General features: G+C 39.3%; 1 protein-coding gene across 2 annotated transcripts; it reads left to right on the forward strand.

Annotated features, from left to right (window-relative positions):
• The first annotated feature begins 4,312 nt into the window (after window positions 1-4,312).
• Window positions 4,313-18,181, forward strand: mknk2b (MAPK interacting serine/threonine kinase 2b). Of its 2 annotated transcripts, XM_082187599.1 has the most exons (14): window positions 4,313-4,469; window positions 5,887-6,065; window positions 6,337-6,427; window positions 6,692-6,793; window positions 6,910-7,007; window positions 9,430-9,509; window positions 9,637-9,710; window positions 9,854-9,958; window positions 10,310-10,365; window positions 10,552-10,647; window positions 14,087-14,281; window positions 14,421-14,585; window positions 14,690-14,730; window positions 14,822-18,181. In XM_082187599.1, the coding sequence occupies exons 2-14, from the start codon at window positions 6,015-6,017 to the stop codon at window positions 15,093-15,095; spliced, it is 1,428 nt and encodes a 475-aa protein (XP_082043725.1). In that variant the 5' UTR covers window positions 4,313-4,469; window positions 5,887-6,014; the 3' UTR covers window positions 15,096-18,181. The 2 variants fall into 2 exon arrangements, with proteins under 2 accessions (XP_082043725.1, XP_082043726.1); XM_082187600.1 differs by lacking the exon at window positions 9,854-9,958.
• The last annotated feature ends 936 nt before the right edge of the window (window positions 18,182-19,117 follow it).

The following is a 19,117-nucleotide window of genomic DNA, read 5'->3' on the forward strand; positions in this document are numbered from 1 at the left end:
TCTGTGTATGTCATTGTTCTGTTCTTGGTTTTTGGTCATGTTCTCATCGCTAATTCTGACTAAAAACTTATATATGACTTAATGTTTGACTACTACAACAAAAATGATATATATATTTTTAGGACATAATCCCTGCCATTTTATTTCACCACCTGCTATGTGTGGATTTTTTAAATAATTTCTCTGTGTCTGGCTTAAATGAAAGATAATCCTGTTTCTCCAGCTCACTGTCTTTTCTAATGGTTTTGTCTCAGTCTCATTTACTCAGCCTTCTAATGATCTTCACAATCAAATCCATTAAATGAGATAGCAGTTAAAGGCAGAAATAATTGTGCTTTTAGGCTGTCGCTCCATGTACGTGCAGGGCAACACACATTTGTTTCTGTCCACTAGATGGCAATGAAGGCACATCACATTCACAACATGAGACCTAGATGATGAAATGTTGTATTGAGTTAGATCACTGACTGACTAGGTCCACAATTTGGTTATGCAACTGGTTTTCATTATTAAACAATGCTCTTTTATAATTGTGCTTTCTTCAGCGTTTTAACTATGACTAATCAGCGAATTTTTTTTTATTGTAAAGAGTTTTAAGTATTTTTGTCTTAAAGAGTATTTTAGTTTAATAGAGTATAACGTTTATAGAGGTATTTGTTCTGTTGTGGAGTAGCCTACATGCTGAATAAGTGCTGAGTTGCACGTTTAGGAGAAATAATTATTCAGCCTCAGTTTGTTTGGATGATGAAATCGTTAACTGTAATCGCCGGTAATCGCGCTCCACCCTTGCCTTAAACACCACCTCTGTCGCAATCGTTCTTCAGTCTGCCAGAAGAAGCCAGATTTTTCCAGTAGTCTCTGCATTATAATGAGTAGGCGTGTCTTAGTGTCATCCAACATTGACGTTGAACGGTGTGACAACAAGGTCATGTTTGTTATGTTCCCATTTTCAAAACCAAGTTAATATATACAGATTCAAACCTATTCAGAAAGCTAAAAGGGTTCACTTAGCCATGGTCTTTTTTTATAGGTATAATAAGCGTTTCCATGCACAGTTGCACACCGTTACTAAATAGCTGCCAATATTCTACAGAAAAACAACTAGGCTACTGAACTCTATTGATTCGACAAAGTATGTAGGCCTACACTAAAATATATAATGCTGCTAATTCGTTTTTTTAACTATAAATATAAAAAATAAGCTGTGTAATTTTATATAATACATGTTTATTAGGACTTTTTTTTTTTGACACAGCACCATTTTAGGTTTTCAATGCCCTGTAGCCTACACTGTGGTAGTACCACGGTGATTTTAGATGGAGATACCATGGTACTTTGATATATCTTTATGTAATGCCGTGACTAAATACCATACATTAAATAATGTCCAAAAGGGAATTGATGCGTGAGTGAACTATCCTAATGATCCCAAGCATTTCCGTTTGGCTGATTCAAAAGAGTGATTCATTCACGATACGGACATTCCTCTGTAAAACAATGTAGCTGCACAAAAGCTGTATGCATATGCATACACACACAATACATGTTTTCATTTCTAAATGTAGTTGTTGGAAAGAGTTACACATGTCATGGTTAGGTTAGTGAGTTGCATCAGGCTAAGCATGTACGTCTGCTGCTCCGTTACAGTGATAAACAGATCCGCACAATGACAAGCGTTTTCTTTCGTTTTCAGCAACAAAACAAAACTCCTGACCGTGTCCCGTGTGTTACGTGTTATTATCTGTCCGAAATAATCGGAATGTACCAGAAGAACTAGAGTGACGTGTAAAAAGGGGAAATGACACGTCAATGGGCGGAGTTTTGACCCTATGTTCCTAGAGTGCTGATACGTGCAGGACGAGATAATAACGCGAGCGTGCGCGCTGCAATCACGCATTGGCACTTTCGAGCTGATTCAATGCAGGGAAATGTTGCATAGTATATTATATAGGTTGTATAGTATATCCTGGTATTCTAATATGCTATTTTATACTGTCAACTAGACTACTGTAACCCAAGGACTCATCATATACTAAAATAATTATCTGAATAAATGCATACAGTTATAATGTTGTGGAAAAAAATCGAGTTTATGGTCAAAACATCAGTATGCACAGCGAAAATATCCTTAGATATTACTACATGTACTACATGTTTTAAATGATAAAGAATTGGGATATGATTCATAGTGAATGCATAAAGAGTATTTCAATGGAATTGAGTTTTGAGGGGTTTTTTTAAAACCCATGCATTTACATCACTTTTATGTTCTTTTGGAAATTCCGACTTCTTTTGTATCCAACGATATTTTCTGGGATGGACAAAATTCTTTATTTAGGAGGAAAGAGGAAGTCTGTGTTTTCCCCCACTGTGTTTTCTGTGCTTTGTGTCTTGCACACTCGTCTGTCTTTCCTTCACTATCTGTCTATCCTTCTCCAAACACACAAGCTCTCACTTTCACACTCCACTGTCATCATACACACAAACACCTCTCTTTCTCCACCAAAGAGGGCCCTCCTCACTTTTCCTCCTCATAAAAATGTTACATGTTCCTGCACTGTACATTCAAATGCAGATAAACAGTGCAATCATCTCTCATACATAATAAGCAGACAATACACTTCCTAACACACCCATAAAACCTCACCAATCAGATTCCACCCTCACAAACACTCTTTGAGCTGTACATGTGTGTGCTGCTGTTATTGACTCTGTTATGCATTCCCACCCAATGGAGTGTTAGAATACCATTTGGACCCTTTTACGAAGGCCACATTCTGTTAACCCAGAGTACCCCCTACTCCTCCCTCTATCACGTGGCTTGTTTTCAACATAACTTGGCATTTCATCATGTGCTTCTTTCCTCCCGAGCCCTGCACTGAACTTTGCGTAATCTTCAGGGCTGTTTTCATGGCTGAATATATAGGCCAAAACACATTGAGAGGGCAACTAGAAAGATAGACTAAAGGGAGGGGGGAAGTCACAAGATCTCCCTCAGACTCAAATGGCCCTAAGTGGCGTTGAATTAGTTGACCACATGAGCAAATAAAGCCTGAGCCATCGGAGAACATAATATATAACTATTGACACAACCTTGTGAGTTTAGGATAAGTTTCATTGTTTGTGACTCACTGCATCACATCTGAAAATTACTCTGGTATCAAAACCAGTCTATGCCTACTTGGCTCATTGAAGGGGTCGAAATCATCAAAGCTTTCATTAGCACCAGCATGTGGATCAGTTACTCCTGACTCCCTATCTCCGACTCAGCATGTCTGTAAAACGTGCCGGTGTCATGACTGCGTGTGTTCACGTGGGTTCTGACATTCCCATCCATCTGTATCAAGATTCCCAAAGTGTTAAGGAAAAGGTGGGTTAGAGTTCCAATTAAGATGAGACTAAGTTTCAAAATGTAACAAAAGTTGTTCTATTGTGTGTAGTCCACATGCATTGTTCCTAAATAATCAACAGGAGAACTATACAATCAGAGAACCATGAACAAGTGAAATTGTTGTTAAATGATTGCAGTATTAACTTCAAATCTCAAAGGGGCACTTCAAATAAATATTTATTTATATATCAAATAATTATTTAGGTCAAAGGAGTTGGGCTGATAAAAATGATTTGGAATTGCTGGATTAAACAATTATACATTCACTTAAACCTGGTTTATTTACATCACAAAAGTATAGAAACTTTTTATTATTATGAAATTGTAAAATTGTACGTGTATTTGCAACCTTAGTAAGAAACAGTCTTCTTTGTACAATATAAATACAAACTAATAAATTTGTAGGCCTACCTTAATATAGTTATAAGAAAAAACATTTTATTACATCAGCTTTGATATTTCCTTTATAGAAAGCCTGTTCTAACCAGCTGCTCAAACACTCACGCTTAGTCATTTGGGTTTTTTGACGATTAATTTGTATGTTGCAGAATATTGCATCAGGCAGAATGAATGCTAGTTATAGGCTACTAATTACGTCATGTACGATTAAGATTATGGACATTTGAGGCTTCATCATACATTCGAGTGGATTCTTATTACTATATACCGGTGTTAGTTTACAAGGCTTTTTTTATTTTTAAAGAAAAAGAACGAACAGACTAAAGCATTACAGCCTTTCTATTCACCTCAGGCTATAAACATTCGTTGCCAGCCCACGTGACTCTCTCTCTCTCTCTCTCTCTCTCTCTCTCTCTCTCTCTCTCTCTCTCTCTCTCTCTCTCTCTCTCTCTCTCGAGAATGTATGGTACGTGTTTACAGACGGAGAGGAGGGGGCTGGTCTAACTGAAAGGAGGTGGGTAGGTAGGAAGGGGCGTGAGATTATAAAACCGAGGATCGCCGCATGTCTTTTTGTACCTTCCACACATTAGTCCCTACCGCCCACGGCCACCATCTGCTGCTCCCGAAGCAGAGGCTCATACAACGGCGTCAAGCCTGGAGCTTTAAAGACAACAACGGGGTAAGGACGAGCTTTACATTCAGCTGATAGATCGATCGGGCTTGACAGATGAGCGGACTGAACAAAAAAAACTCCACGGTTTGATTTAAAAGGATGCTGCGCAACGGTCTGATTTGGTTTATTTTTGGCAGAGTGGAAAGATCTAGACATTTGGGTCGGTTCAATATTGTGCTGTCATTTGCCTTTCTGAGGTTTGTGTTTCTTCACACCGATTCCAAATGCTGATGGACTCTTTGCATTCGCTCTTTGTATGATGTTTTGAATCATTCATTTGAATCATTAAGTGTGGCGATTCGTTGAACATCACTAGTGCATGTGATTAGTCGCGTAAAGAAAATAACGTATGTCGTTGAGTGGATAACGGACGGAAATGGCGAGCTTTTATACTGGAGTTATTCTTGGCTCAAGTCTCCGAGGGCATGTAAATGCAAGTCCCTGCTTGTGACGTGACTTGCTATCACTGCGCCTGTAACGTTAGTCTTATTTTGTCTGTTTCAGTAAGTATTTAAAGGGCTAACGTTAGTTGACTAAAATTAGTTTTACATAAAACGATCATGTCATTACAAACCACTATGCATGCTGACGCACAATTGGACCTTTTGAAGAAAGCCTTTATATTCACTTCAGTCTTAATGAATGGTGGTGACTGAAAATGTCAAGCTTCAAATAGAACGCAAAATCAGCATAAAACAAGTCCACACGACTACTTTTCTTATTCCAAGTCTGAATCTGGAGCAATACGACGGAGTAACTGTGAAGAACAGACCAAAATAAGCGGTGAAGAGAAGTAGCGATGTGTGATTTGTGGACGAATGAATCATTTGAATCGAATCTGTTGAATCTCAATCTACTCTATTGATCCAATTTATAACGACAGGCAGGGCTGCGTCTCCCAAAAGCACCGTAAGCACAAGTAGATCGTAGAGATAATTGGTGGTAATGATTTTTATGATCTTACGACGCTTTTGTTGGAGAGGCAGCCCTAAATGATTTGTTCACGAATAGGACTGATCCGGTTCACGAGTTCAACTCTTTGATTCAATGATCACCAGTGAAGGCCAATAGTAAATAACTTGGCTTTGTTCGGTCCTCACACAAAGCTATAAAGAACACTTGCAATATGGCGTGTGAGTTGTCTGGAATAGTTTTATCGAGATTTTGCATCCTTTTTGGCATCTTTTAGTCCTCATTGCATGAGAAGCAGTTCTGCAGAAGAAAAAAATCATTGTCAGAAATATACAAAAATAGTAAATGCAACGATATAAGGGTAATAATAAACTTTATAATAAAATAATAACAAAATGATCCCTTTGTATATGCATTTGGTTATTGTAAACTAGTTGTAGGAAATTAGTGTTTTCTATGTAATTAAATACATTGCCAAATTAACAAAAAAAAAATTGTTTGTTTTTCTCAGGTTTCCCGTTTAAAGCACCACGGTTCTCAAGACATTGGATTAGCTAAGTGAATTTGATCACTAAAGCTAAGACCACCGTTGTTGCCGCCCGCCACCAGTTCAAACAAAGTCCCAAAAATCAGGACAAAATGGTGCAGAACAAGATCACCGAAGTTACCGGATTCCATCGCTCTTTCAAGGTGAGAGTGCGATCTCGCTAGTCTCTACTGCTGTTACATGAATGAATGTTTAATTGCTTTGGCATTAGGCAATGGATCACATAATTGGCACAAATGTCATGCATAGGCTATAGGGTATTAGAGATCATAGAAGACCGTTTAAATATTAAACCGAATGCCAGGAAGTTCTTAGTTATCCATTTGAACTCTGATAATAAGTATCTGCTGGGCTTTTAACCAGTGTGTGAACTGTTCAGATTGTGAATAATCTTCCTTTTTTTTTAATGTTCAGGGGCAAAATCCCTTTGAATCTGATGAATTTTCCAAAACAGGATCCCATCTCCTTGATTCTGCCTTCAATTTTGATTGTTCCGCCCGGCCTGGTAAGTTGTCATTGTTTTTTGTTGTTGTTTTTAATCCAACTGTTCCTGAGAAACCAGTTGGAAGACCTGAAATTTGACAAAGCACTGCCTGTAATTCGTGACCTCACACACCAATATTTACATATTTTACTTTTAAAGATATGGGACACATAACATCCGCTTACTTTTTTCTTAGTTTAATCAAGCCACTTTCTGTTGGTGTTTATTCCTAACCACAGCATATCAGGTTTTTAATTGTAACTTTCTTTATGTTGTGACATGCAGACATGCCATCCAGCCGGCCCATCGACATCCCAGATGCCAAAAAGAGAAACAAGAAGAAAAAGAGATGTCGGGCAACAGACAGCTTCTCAGGGCGATTTGAGGGTGAGTTTTCAGTTTTTTTTTTTTTTTTAATGGCTAAGGTGTTCAAGTATACTTCTACAGTTTGAAAGGTCCAAATGGGTTCAGTAGTTTATTAATAGAACTTGTTTTGATTTCAGATGTATATAAACTGCAAGATGAAGTGCTGGGGGAAGGGGCCTATGCTAGGGTCCAGACCTGCATCAGCCAAATCACCCACAAAGAATATGCTGTGAAGGTAAGATTCTTTATAGTTTACATGTGTTAAATTTGATTGAACTAACATGATTTGAGACAATGCAGGCACATCTTTGGGTAGTGGAACCTAAAATAGGATACGCTTGTTGTAAACAAACCGATACTCCATGTGCAGCATCCGTGCAGGTTATTGTTAGAAAGGACTTTTCCTTTGAAGCTGTCTCTTGGAAATTGAATAAAATGGGTAACGGGAATGATATTTCCCTCTTTGACAAGCATATGTGACTGTAGTCGGTTTGTGCTGACTGGCACTGTTGCATGTGATTGGTGAGGGCATGTTAGATTCCTGCAAGCTGTGGTGAAGCTATGGTCACAGTCAGGCCATACTTATGAAATTCACACTTGTGTTTAAAAATGGTAATATTACAGAATTCATTATGTAACTTTTTTTTTTTTTTTTTTACATTTGTGTATTTACGTTGCAAACTGAACTGTCTGTGTAGTTTATTTGAGCAGTTTTTTTTTTTTTACAGAGTAATGTTCTTATTTAAAAAAACACGGATGTTTGAACAACCTGGGTTATGTTATTGTAGTTTGTACAAGTTACAGAGCAGGCTTAGCGGAAAGACTTTGTTCGACCAGATAGAAGGCCTGCCAATCAGAGACGTGGAGCGGTCACATGCTCTTACCATTCATTGCTCTCATTGGCTGGTAGATTGAACCGAGGCAGGAACATTATGTACTGGCAAGTCTGCCAAAACATAAACCTCAAGAGAAAGGGGGGACTTGGGTGGAGTTAAATCCTTGAAGTGTTTACCTACTTTTTTTTTTTTTTGTCTTTCCGCACATTGCGGAATCTAGAACAAAAGCATATTAGGAAATGTACATTGTGTGCCAGAAAATGGTCTTGTTTTCACTTTTTGATTTGAGGAAGGGAAACTTTTCTTTTTTTTTCTTTTTTTTAAGCATTTGAATTTTTACATTTATCTCTTTAAAAGAAAAAACCTTTTGTGTTCAATATTTAACAATATTATACATTATTTTTCTTATTGCCGCAAAGACAGCGTTGATTTTATTTGTTGTTGTCATACTAAAAATCCTCCTCCTAGATTTCATAGCATGTTTTCTTTCAATATAGCCAGCCACACAAAGATAATACGATTATTTAGGGATGTGTTTCAATCCCTGAGGAGGATGGATCATTACAAGCATTAGGTCAGTTTATGCTGAGATGGGTTTCAGACAACTCTCACCAGATGTCCTGCCAACCCCCTCTTTGCGTAGTTGGGGTGGGGGGTTGAGATCTGTGGCGTCCTAGTCTGAACAAAAGGAAAGGCTGAATGAAAACAACCCCAGTAGCCGCCTCAGCTGGGCCTGGGTAGTGTTTACAAGAGTGGTTTGATTTACAGACAGCGGTCGGACTCTATAGGGCCTCTTCCTAAGCTAACGTGGTGATTTATGGGTGCTCTCACTCCTACTGTATTGTGTATAATGTATTTGCCAACATATTGTGAAGGATTTCTGTGCAACAAATAACATGTTTAGACTTCAGCAACTAGGTGAAATTTGTCACCACATCCCTCAAGTTCCCTCAAGCATTTATTATACCCTGTAATTTTTTTTTATTGTGGTTTTTGAGAAGACTGAATGCTGACTCAGCCGTGTGGCGGCAGCGCTGGGTTTTTTGGGAATGCGCTGGCCCGCAGGCCTCATTCTTAACCTTGATACGCATTATGTGCTCGCCTGCACGCTCTCAATAGCGCTGCTAATCCAGGGAGCTGGAAGAGCCGCACACTATCAGGAAAACACAGAGGCCTCGAATGGGGGAGGATGTGATTCAATGTCAACAGTAACTTTTGCTTGTACTTTCAGTCGTTGGACTCAGGGGGGTCGAATGAACAGAGTCATTGTCACTTAAAAAAAAGAAAGATATATTTAGAGTTGTGGGTTTCTGTCTTAAAGGGATAGTTCACCCAAGACAGAAAAACATGTATGACATTCGTTCTTCTGTGGAACACAATATTTTGAAGAATGCTTGAGCTGTTTTTGTCCATTTTTGTAATTCAATTTTAATTGAATCAACTTTTATTATATGCAACACACGTAACCGTAACATATATGCATATAATACAAAAAAAAGACAACACTTAACGTGTATACGTTTGCTAACATACATACAATTGCCAAAGCCTTGGAAAAGAAAGAATTGATATATCACAAATAAATAAACACAAAAGCGGAGCGTCATACAGGTTTGAAATAACATGAAGGTGAAAAAATGACAAGAATTTATATTTTTGAGTGAACTATTGCTTTGAAGTGATTTAAACTGCTATGTTTATCGCTTTAGGATGGTAATTTGTAACCAATTGGTCACTGAGATTTTAAAGGGCGGTTGTCACCTCAGGATGTTGCTTCTCATTTTGTCTTTGATCCTAACCTGGTATCTTTTCACATCATAGATCATTGAGAAGAGGCCAGGACACAGCCGGAGTCGTGTTTTCAGAGAGGTGGAAATGCTGTACCAGTGTCAGGGCCACAGGTAACCCATTCATTTCTTTAATATCTTTATCTGTAAATATAGTCAATAAAAAGTGTTATATGCGATACATTTTAATGGTCGACAATGTTATTTCATCTTAAAATGTTGTCTTTTGTCCACCCAACAGAAATATTCTGGAGCTAGTGGAGTTTTTTGAAGAGGAGGACAAGTTTTACCTTGTGTTTGAGAAGCTCAGAGGAGGTATGTCTGTTTTCTGTGGTGTTGTTACTTTTGAGAAACATTACCCAGCCTCCCCTGGGCCCAAAGACCAGCCCTAAGTAATTTAATTTAAATGTAAAGACCGCATGCACTGGTGTTATGCGTAACAATGTGGGGTTTTTTAGGCTCCGTCTTGGCCCACATTCACAAGAGGAGATACTTTAGCGAGCAGGAAGCCAGCATTGTGGTGCAGGACATTGCGAGTGCGCTGGACTTCCTTCACAATAAAGGTACGAGAAATCCTATTGGATGGGTTCTTTAGGCCTGAAAAGTGGAGATAAGAAGATGGTGTTACACATGGGGGGTGGGAAAGGGAAGGTTATGGGGGGTTTTTGGAAATCGTATCTAGTTGTAACTCGATCATATTTCATCGACTAGCTTGAGGGATGCGCACTGGGTTTCTAGGTTAAGTTGTGGGCTGAAAGGTTTTATTCCTGTCTGTACTGTTGGGTGAGGGGATGCTAAGGTAATTTTAGTAGCACTTAGCAACAAGCTGTGTTGGAAACATTTGCCCCCATCGACAATCCTCACTTAGCCTGAATACCACACAACTAACGCATGACTTGTTTGTGCTCTTGTAGGTATGGCCCACAGAGACCTGAAGCCTGAAAACATCTTGTGTGAACACGAGCACAGGGTGAGTCTTTTACGACAGCATGTTTGGCTAGTCAGAGATTCAAGATGCACTTTGCATTTGTGGTTTAAAAAGTTTGATCAGATGATTTGAGGTTTTCAGGCAGACTGTAAACACATAGTCATGCCTGTCAGTTGCGGATAGTCATTTCGGAGCAGAAGTGATTTCCTGCTCACTTGTTTCTTGCAGATTTCGCCTGTGAAGATTTGCGATTTTGATCTGGGCAGTGGGATTAAACTCAACAGTGACAGTTCCCCCATCTCCACTCCAGAGCTCCTCACTCCAGTAAGTGTCTTTGTGACCCTGTGAACACCGACTCGCCCAAACAAAACAGCATTTGGTTGAGAAACAAACAGGATAAGCCGTTAACAGCCTCCTCCCTAATGTTTCGAAGTCTATGGATAAGATGAACACATTGTCATTGTCGTTTCTTATCAGGAGGACCTGCTTTAATGCCATTGGTTGACTTAGGGTGGTGTCAGTGATAGAGCTCATTCTGATTGGCTAATTTAATCATTCTAAAAACAGTGCTGAGGTCAAGGAATGGTTTTATGAGCAGAATGGAACTTTTAAAGAGGCCAAATCTGTTGTGAAATAGTGGAGCAGCAGTATTGAGTCCATTCTTTGTTTATCTACATTCCTGTAATTATCGACTTCACCATCTCAAATTATAACCGGTTACGGTTTCTTTCAAGATATTTGAAGCTCTTGCGTTTATCTCTGCAGTATGTATGTGTAAACAAAGATCTGTCTTCAACTTCATAGATTTGAGTGATTGGGGCGAGACAGCTTAGAACAGGTGATATGGCTGGGGGTGGACAGTGAGAAATCCTCAGCATGGGGCTTTCAGGGTAACCCGAGTGGGGCCCATCAGCTTGTTGAAAAGACTATTTGTGGACTGAATAGTTAAAGGGTGAAAGGTTCTTGTGTATCTAGTAAGTAAACAATATGGGGTTTGTCTTTATGCCCTTGTGCTTGCTTATTAGACTGTAAAAAAAAAAAAAAAAAAAAAGTTATTAGCCAATAGTCTTGTGTGATTCTGCCTTAGGGGAGAGGGTTTGATTTAATACATTGCATGTATTTAAAGAGATGGTTCACCCAAAATAAAATTATTCTGTCATTTACTCACCCTAATGTCATTCTATAATGGAAGTCCAATATTGTTTTTAAAACGGTTAAAACATTCTTCAATATCTCATCTTTTGCATTCCACTGAAGAAAGGAAGTCATACAGGTTCTGAACATGAATTTTCTTTTTCGGGGGGTGAACTATCCATTTAAAAGTTCAAACTTTGTTGCACAGTGAGAATTAAATACATTCAGTCTCTACATTACAGAAATGCAACTAACTTCGTCAGGAAGGGATTTTTATACTTTGAGCTAGTTTTTAGATCCCCTCCCCCAATGCTACTTCTGGACAGCTTAAGGAGAACAAGAATTCAACCCAAACAAACATTTCTAGCCTTTTTGCTCCAATTTCCTGTAGGACCTTCTTCCTACAGCACATTTTAGACTCCATTTCTCTTTTGTTTTTGTCTCTGTGCATATTTCCTCAAGCCTGTCTGGGCATTATTCTTTCAATCTGTGTTACCACCCCACACCTAGCAACTGCTCTGTGATTGGTTTGGTGAGAGGGAGGATGAAAGGGGGAGGAGCATCTAGTGCACTCTCTGGTCATGCACTCAACATGTTTTTCTTGGGCAGAATCCCAGGGATCTTATCAGGTTTTTTTTTTTTTTTTTACTGCTAGCTAGATGTTAACTCTTTGTTTGTCACTAGATTGCTTTGCTTTTTATGAGATTTCTTTCCCTTTTTTTTCTTTTCTTTTCACTGTTACCGCAGGCTTTTTGTGTGTGCGTGTAGTTTGATCATAACAAATGCTGCTAAAAAGGCATGATTTCTGAGAAGTACATGTACCTTCCTGCCTGAACCATGTAGAAAAGTGCTTTCTCTTTTTGCTTTTGCACTGCATGTGTTTCTATACTGTTAACCTATAACCACAGGGGAAATTCATATCTGCATACATGTAAGGTGACTCACACTCTCAACTGATGCATGCCTCACTGCCAACCACTAAAACACCTGAACTGACAACACGATTGCTCAAGCCTTGGAAATCCCCATATATATATGTATATAAAACACTTGCTAGATGCTAGTAGCTACGTTGCTCTTAAGTGTCTGATGCAATGCTATGCTAGTCTTACAGATGAAGTTTGTCTTGAAAGTGAAAATCTGCTGCGCAGTTATCATTTAAAACCCCTCCCTCACTCTTATTTCAAAGACCCAGAGATAGGCACACGAGTGAGCCAGAGGAATATACTTCGATTTTAAAGAACAACTGCTGCAAAACGCGAGCCCTCATTTATTAATTACAGGTTACTCTGGTTCTAGAAATCTGGTACCGTTGGATAACTGAATAGTTACATACTGTAGCAATGTTTTTGCTATCAGCTGGTCTGCTCTAGATTGGTCGTGCTTTGTGAGAGTCTTTTTGTTCAAGAGTGGGGGTGGTTGTGAAGTGTTCACTTGAATGTGAGGGTGTTGAGAGGCGGTGAGCAAAAACAGCCGTGTCGAGGGGGGTTGGGTGCAACAGTGGAAGCTTTTGTCTGCACTCGGATTCCTGCACTGCGAAATAGCATTACATAAGAGCAGGAAGGCGGAGCAACAACGGCAGCTGGGTTGAGGATAACAAAAGAGACTAGCAGAGCAGACCGACCGCTTCCTTTAACCTCAGAGACGCAAACCAAAACATGACCATGTTGCACTTCAACACCTGTGAAAACATTCAGAGGTGTGTGGTTCATACCCGTCGTTGGATTTGCAATATTAGTTTGCTGTACGCCCATTTTTGAATTTCACCCTCATTTAATAATGTATTTATAAGTGTACTTTTATAGTTAATTATATGTGCAAATTAATATGCGTTTTCATGTTGGGTTCAGATATTGCCCTTTGATTGATGGCTTAGAACTGTAGTGTACGAATTCTGGGAAGTTCTGGGATTCATGATCTCTTATAAAAAAAACAAAAACAAAAAAACGTTGAAGCGAGTTATTTTGTAACTCTGACCTCAGTTGGCGTTGCATAATAAGAGGTGCTCAATGCAGCAGGCTGGCCCAACCCACTAAGGAAAACTAAAAGGAACCCAGCTCTGCAGATCCTTCTAGAAATCTTTTTGTCCTGCTGAACTACTGAACTGTGTCTCCAGAGAGGTTTTATCCTTTTACATCAAATTTGTGTGGGTCTGTGTGCTGTTGAGGTTGCAAACGAGTGCGTGTTGCTGTTATGTAATAAAGCACAGTTTGTGGGTTTTCTGGGACACACAATCCTCTTTTTCGTGTCCCAACGCACGACCTAATTTCAGGCAGAGGCGGTCAGAGCCCAAACCAACAAAGCAGTCTGTGCATGCAGCTGAGCCTTCAAAACACTCCATGACTCACTACCCCGCCTCCATCTGTGACATAACAATTTTTTACTGCAGTTACTTCATTTTAAGGTGCCTGTATGCCATCACATTTTCCATCTAGACTGCAGCAGAAATGCGTTTTGTGAGCAAGAACCGGCAGTGAATCCTTTATCATTCAACCAGTTAATCTGTCGCCAACCCCAACCTTTTCTTTGTTCTCAATGTGACTGCCAGTTCCATGTTTTTGCCTCATCACTAGTGTCAGTTGATTACCTTCTTCTCACCCCTCCTTCCTCTTTTTCTCACTCACCTTAGTGTGGATCTGCTGAGTACATGGCGCCGGAAGTTGTGGAAGCCTTCAACGAGGAGGCCACAATCTACGATAAGCGCTGTGACCTGTGGAGCCTGGGTGTCATCCTCTACATCATGCTTAGCGGTTACCCTCCCTTCGTGGGACGCTGTGGAAGTGACTGTGGATGGGAGAATGGAGAACCTTGTCAAGCGTGCCAGGTACAAAACTTACCCTCGTCTAGTCATGCCAGCCACTGCACACCTTTGTAAACCTACGTCAAAAGTATTACATTCATGTGCTGTTCATTGGAATAATAATAAAACTCATCTCTTGTTTCTTTTTTCTTTTTTCTCCCAGAACACCTTGTTTGAAAGCATTCAGGAGGGCAAGTACGAGTTTCCAGAGAAAGAGTGGGCTCATATTTCCTCCAGCGCCAAAGACCTCATTTCCAAACTGCTTGTGCGGGACGCCAAGAAACGTCTCAGCGCCGCTCAGGTTCTCCTGCACCCCTGGGTACAAGGGGTAAGGAACTGAATGTTTTGTTGTCTTCACTACAGTTCTGTAAAATTTATTTTTTTAGTAATTTTAAGACCATATCCTCATGATTTTTTTTTTTTTTTCTCCAGGGTGCCTTTGACTATTCCCCCTCCTCTATCCTGCCGCAAAGGTAAGTTGAGTTAGTACAAGCTTTTCTAATAGTATATGCAGCTTGTCGCATCCTCATCAAGCTAACATTGTCCTTCCTTCCACGCTCACAGGAATAGCTGTGCTAAGAACCTGACTTTCTTTGCGGGCAAGGCTGTTGCTATGAACCGGCAACTGGCCGAGCAAGACGACCTGGAAGAGCAGCAGCTGCAGGACCCTCTTCAGGTCATCACGGCCACCGGCACATCCATGCGCCTCTCCCCTCCCTCCAACTCCAAACTGGCTAAGCGCAGACAGCGGGGTAGCCTGCTGAAAGGAGCGCCCGTCTCTGCATCTGAGCTCAGGCAGCTCCTGGCACCGCTGGTCATTGTGGGAGACTGCGCTTAGTCGGTTGAGCTGGGCTCTCTGTGAACAATTTTCCAATTTCAAATGGACGAACAAACAAGTATCTGCTATCTTTTGTGCAAATCCTTCTCCGTTTCTTCTGCCCACTTGAAGGGGACCCAGTCCTTTCCTAAACCGTGGTTCAGTTTGTGCCTGTTGTAAATCCATTTAATTCCCTCAAGCACTGGAGCAAGAGCTCCTACAGCACTTTGATCAACTTTCGGCAGCTTGGGAATCACCTTAAGAGCTCAAGGCGAATGAACTGGACTCTGTTTAGGATAGCGGTTGGGTTACATAAGCCATTTGGAAATTTGTCTAAAGGTAGAGCATAAAATACCAGCTCAAACACCAAAGGTCTAATACCCCCACCCCCTACCTTTTATGTGCTGCTTCCACATTACAACTGGATCCACTGTGAATTTTCTCTGTGAGAGATACAACTGCATTTGTTTTTCAGGAACGTTCTGTATGTATGTGTGTGTGTGTGTCTGTCTGTCTGTGTGTTTGTGTGAGTGTGTGTGCATATATCCCCATCCCCTTCAGCAGATACTGAAAATACTGGTATGTGCTTATGCAACTCTGATGAAGGCTATTTTGACTTGCATTACTTTAGCAGAGATCTTGTATAAGTGGAGCGAAACTCTGATAATAGTGCCTCACCTTACTTAATGCATCACTGTCCTTCCCAACAGCCTTTTAATTCCAAGAAGAAAATCCCCTTATCAATAGAAATAGCTAGCTTTTTTCCTCCATTACTCAAGCACTTCCAAAGTGTGTCCTTCCAGTACAGACTTTGCATCACTTAGCCAGACTAGCCCAGCAGTCTGCTTTTGAGACATGGGTTCCTCTAGTTAAGGAACCAGTAAACATGCTGCATTTTACTTTGAATGCAAGGTTTCCACCTTGCAAGACTCAAATTAGAATTGCAGTATCAGATGCATTCAACCTGATGTCTAGGAAAACACAAGTTTCCTGTAAAATTCACCAAAAAACATATTGTCAGGTAACTGATAAGAGTGAATATAAACATTTCTGAGCACAACTGGGATTAAGCGCATGCTGGGAAGCAACCAGGTGGTTGCACAAGCACACGTTTACCAATGTGACTATATGAATGACGATGGTTGGTATCAGGAAGTCGAGGCTTTGAACTTGTTCCCCCCTTTAAGGGGGATGATTATGGTACGGAAATTTCAAACTATCAGCTTGTGGATGCCACCAAAGCGAACTATATCAATATTAAGAGTGGAGGGAGAGATTATTTTCAAGTAACTGAAAATGTAAAAAAATAAAAAAAGGAAAAAACATTCCAGAAAAAAGGATTTAAAAAAACTAAACAAAAAAAAAAGTCTTCCAAGAAAATGTAGCTGTATGAGTGAAATGGTCTAAGAAAGTTTACTTGTTTTGTTTTTTTGTTTTTTGTTGGTTGACTCCAATTTAGAGTGTGCCACACTGATGTTTCAAACTTGGTTGAGCTTTGTTTAACTTTTTATTGAAAGAATATTTTCTATCTTATTTTTATGCAGGTGCTGTTCAGGTGGAACGTTTTCCTTTTTTATATAGTTTTGTTACTTTATTAATGTCGATTTATATGCTGTAAAGAGCAAGAAGAGTGAATGTGAATGTGACGAAAAAGGAAGGAAGAAAACAAAAGCAGGAAAAAAGAGAGGGAGTCATATAGGCATACAGATCTGATATTTTAATGTTTTTGTTCTTGCTTTGGAAGTGACTTCAGGGTTGTTTAAACTCCCCTTTTCTCTCAGAAATTATTGTTGGTTTGATATTTCTAGTAAGATGCAACCATTTTTGCCAAAGTGCGCTCGTTTCTAATATCTAATGCACTGAGGTATCTGAAAGTGCTGATCTCGGATCAGTTTTAGAATTTTCCCATACCAATTCATAAGATACCGCATACTTGGTTGAGCTGAGCACAGACCATCACTCCCTCTCCAAGGTGCATAAAACATTTGAACCCAGTCGTCTGGATTCAGATCAAGTCTTTATGAATTCGTGTCACCAATGGGAGTTCAAATCACCCAAGCATATGATCCTGTTGAATGTTTTCAGAGTGTCACTCACCTATCTTGTTGCTCTGAGATATGAGAAACCTAATGGCAGTCCTTGATTTTGAAGGGCCCATTATGCTGATTATTATGACACTGATTGTAACCTTTATTGATTTTGTCTTTCTTTTCTTTAAGAATCTTTTTACAGATCTTTGTGGGTTTTTTATGTCTTACAGTAAGACTTGAATTGTATGTGCTACAGTTTCCTCATGTTTTGTTCAGGAAACTTATTTTGCTACAATGTAAAAATGGCAAACAAAAATGTTCATAAGCTGAGATTTAAAGCAATCTTTGGTCTGGAAAGTAACATTTCCGCTACTTCTGTTCAGTATTTTGTCTTTCTTCTTGGCTTTGGTATATTTCAGATATCCCAAGTATTTGGGTCTGTATTTTCTGAGATGTCTGTGGCGCTTGGCTGGTCCTCTGAAGCCCCCGTGCCTCTGACGAAATATTCACAACTCTTTTACCCATATGGTAGTTATGGGTTGCCTTGTAGTAACAGATCTGACTTGTATTCTCAAGAACATACTTTTTTTTTTTTTTTTTTTTTTCAGGGGGTGTGTAGAAAGTTCTCATTCAATGTTCCTGTTTTACACAGGCCAATATTTGCCATTATAAACAAGTGTAAAGTATTGTAATATGAAGTTTCCCCCCCCCCCCCCCTCTCTCTATTCTTTTCCCACCAATGCAAAGATTATTGAGATAAAAGTATTCAGATGCACAAGTTTTTTTTTTTTTATAATCTAATGTGACCCTTTAGTCTAAACTCTGAAGGCTATTGTTTTTACGAGCACTGTTTGTCCATTTCCAAAATTAAACGCTGTCCAAAATATTAATTTGGGAAAAATCTGACGTGGGGTCTCACTTGGGACAACATGGGTATTGATTTAAAGAAGCACTTTACTGTACCATGTGGCTGTCTGCAGTTCACTCGAAGCTAAATTTATGACTGTTGTGGCAGAATTTTGTATTGTTTTGTACAAAACAAACCAACAAAAATGCAATAAAATGCTTTGAACAATGTTCGTTCTTGTTTTGAGTTGTTGAACTTTATCAATCCCACCTCTGCTTGTGTTCACACAGAATCACGAGCCTCATATCACATGCTGATACTGCAAACATTGACACTTCTAATAAAGCTCAGTCTCTTAGAAAAGGTACTCTTGGAGCGACTGATCCTGTTGACATAATCGTGGCTTTCGGAGTCACATGGTGCATCACCTCACTAAGTAAACATGCTGATTTTCACTTGAACTTTCCAGGGCCGAAAGCTTCTTTACAGAGTCTGATGCAAACACACTGTAAAAGTTAGCCAGCCCACGGTTGCCATGGACATCTCAGAGCAGCTTGTCAGCCTACTGTTAAAGTGTGGGTTGAACATGTAGAGGGAGTGAGTCAACAAACAGTTTGGAATACACTACAGTGTATCCTTGGATTCACAAGTGGGAGCGTTAATGAATCAAGCACCATTTTAATTTTGTTTGTATATATTAACATTATTGATATAGACAGTATAAATATACTATAAGTTCTAATACTAGAATGGGAAGTTGACAAATACTAGGTCTCTTTTTTTCAACATCAAGATTTTAGATTGAAATGCATAATGGGGAAAGCAGATATTTTAGATATTTGCTGCAACTATTCACCATTTATTTAAAGTTTTCAGCCATTTCAATCAATTTTTTAAATGTTTTATTTGTATTTTTTTTATTTAAAAAAATAATCATTCAAATGGCCTTGCATTGCCAAAATATTTTTAACAAATATTGCAGTCTTAAAATGAGACCATAAAACTGCATGTACACTAATTTGATTGACATGGCATTCAGGTGTGTGCAATTATTATAACTAAAAATAAGTAAAATACAGACCCATGTTTTACATCTTGATAACTGAGGTTCATAATTCACACTGTTATAATGGAATGTCTCCCTCTAGTGTTAGAAAATAACTTTC

The sequence above is a fragment of the Leuciscus leuciscus genome, assembly GCF_965113295.1.
Source record: "Leuciscus leuciscus genome assembly, chromosome: 13".
Classification (NCBI taxonomy): Eukaryota; Metazoa; Chordata; class Actinopteri; order Cypriniformes; family Leuciscidae; genus Leuciscus; species Leuciscus leuciscus.

Bases quoted from the DNA above. Each gene is read 5' to 3' on its own strand.
- mknk2b (XM_082187599.1), top strand. From the start codon at position 6,015: ATGGTGCAGAACAAGATCACCGAAGTTACCGGATTCCATCGCTCTTTC. The intron at 7,008-9,429 runs GTAAGATTCTTT...TTCACATCATAG, and splicing joins ACAAAGAATATGCTGTGAAG to ATCATTGAGAAGAGGCCAGG. The intron at 14,282-14,420 runs GTACAAAACTTA...TTTTTCTCCCAG, and splicing joins AACCTTGTCAAGCGTGCCAG to AACACCTTGTTTGAAAGCAT.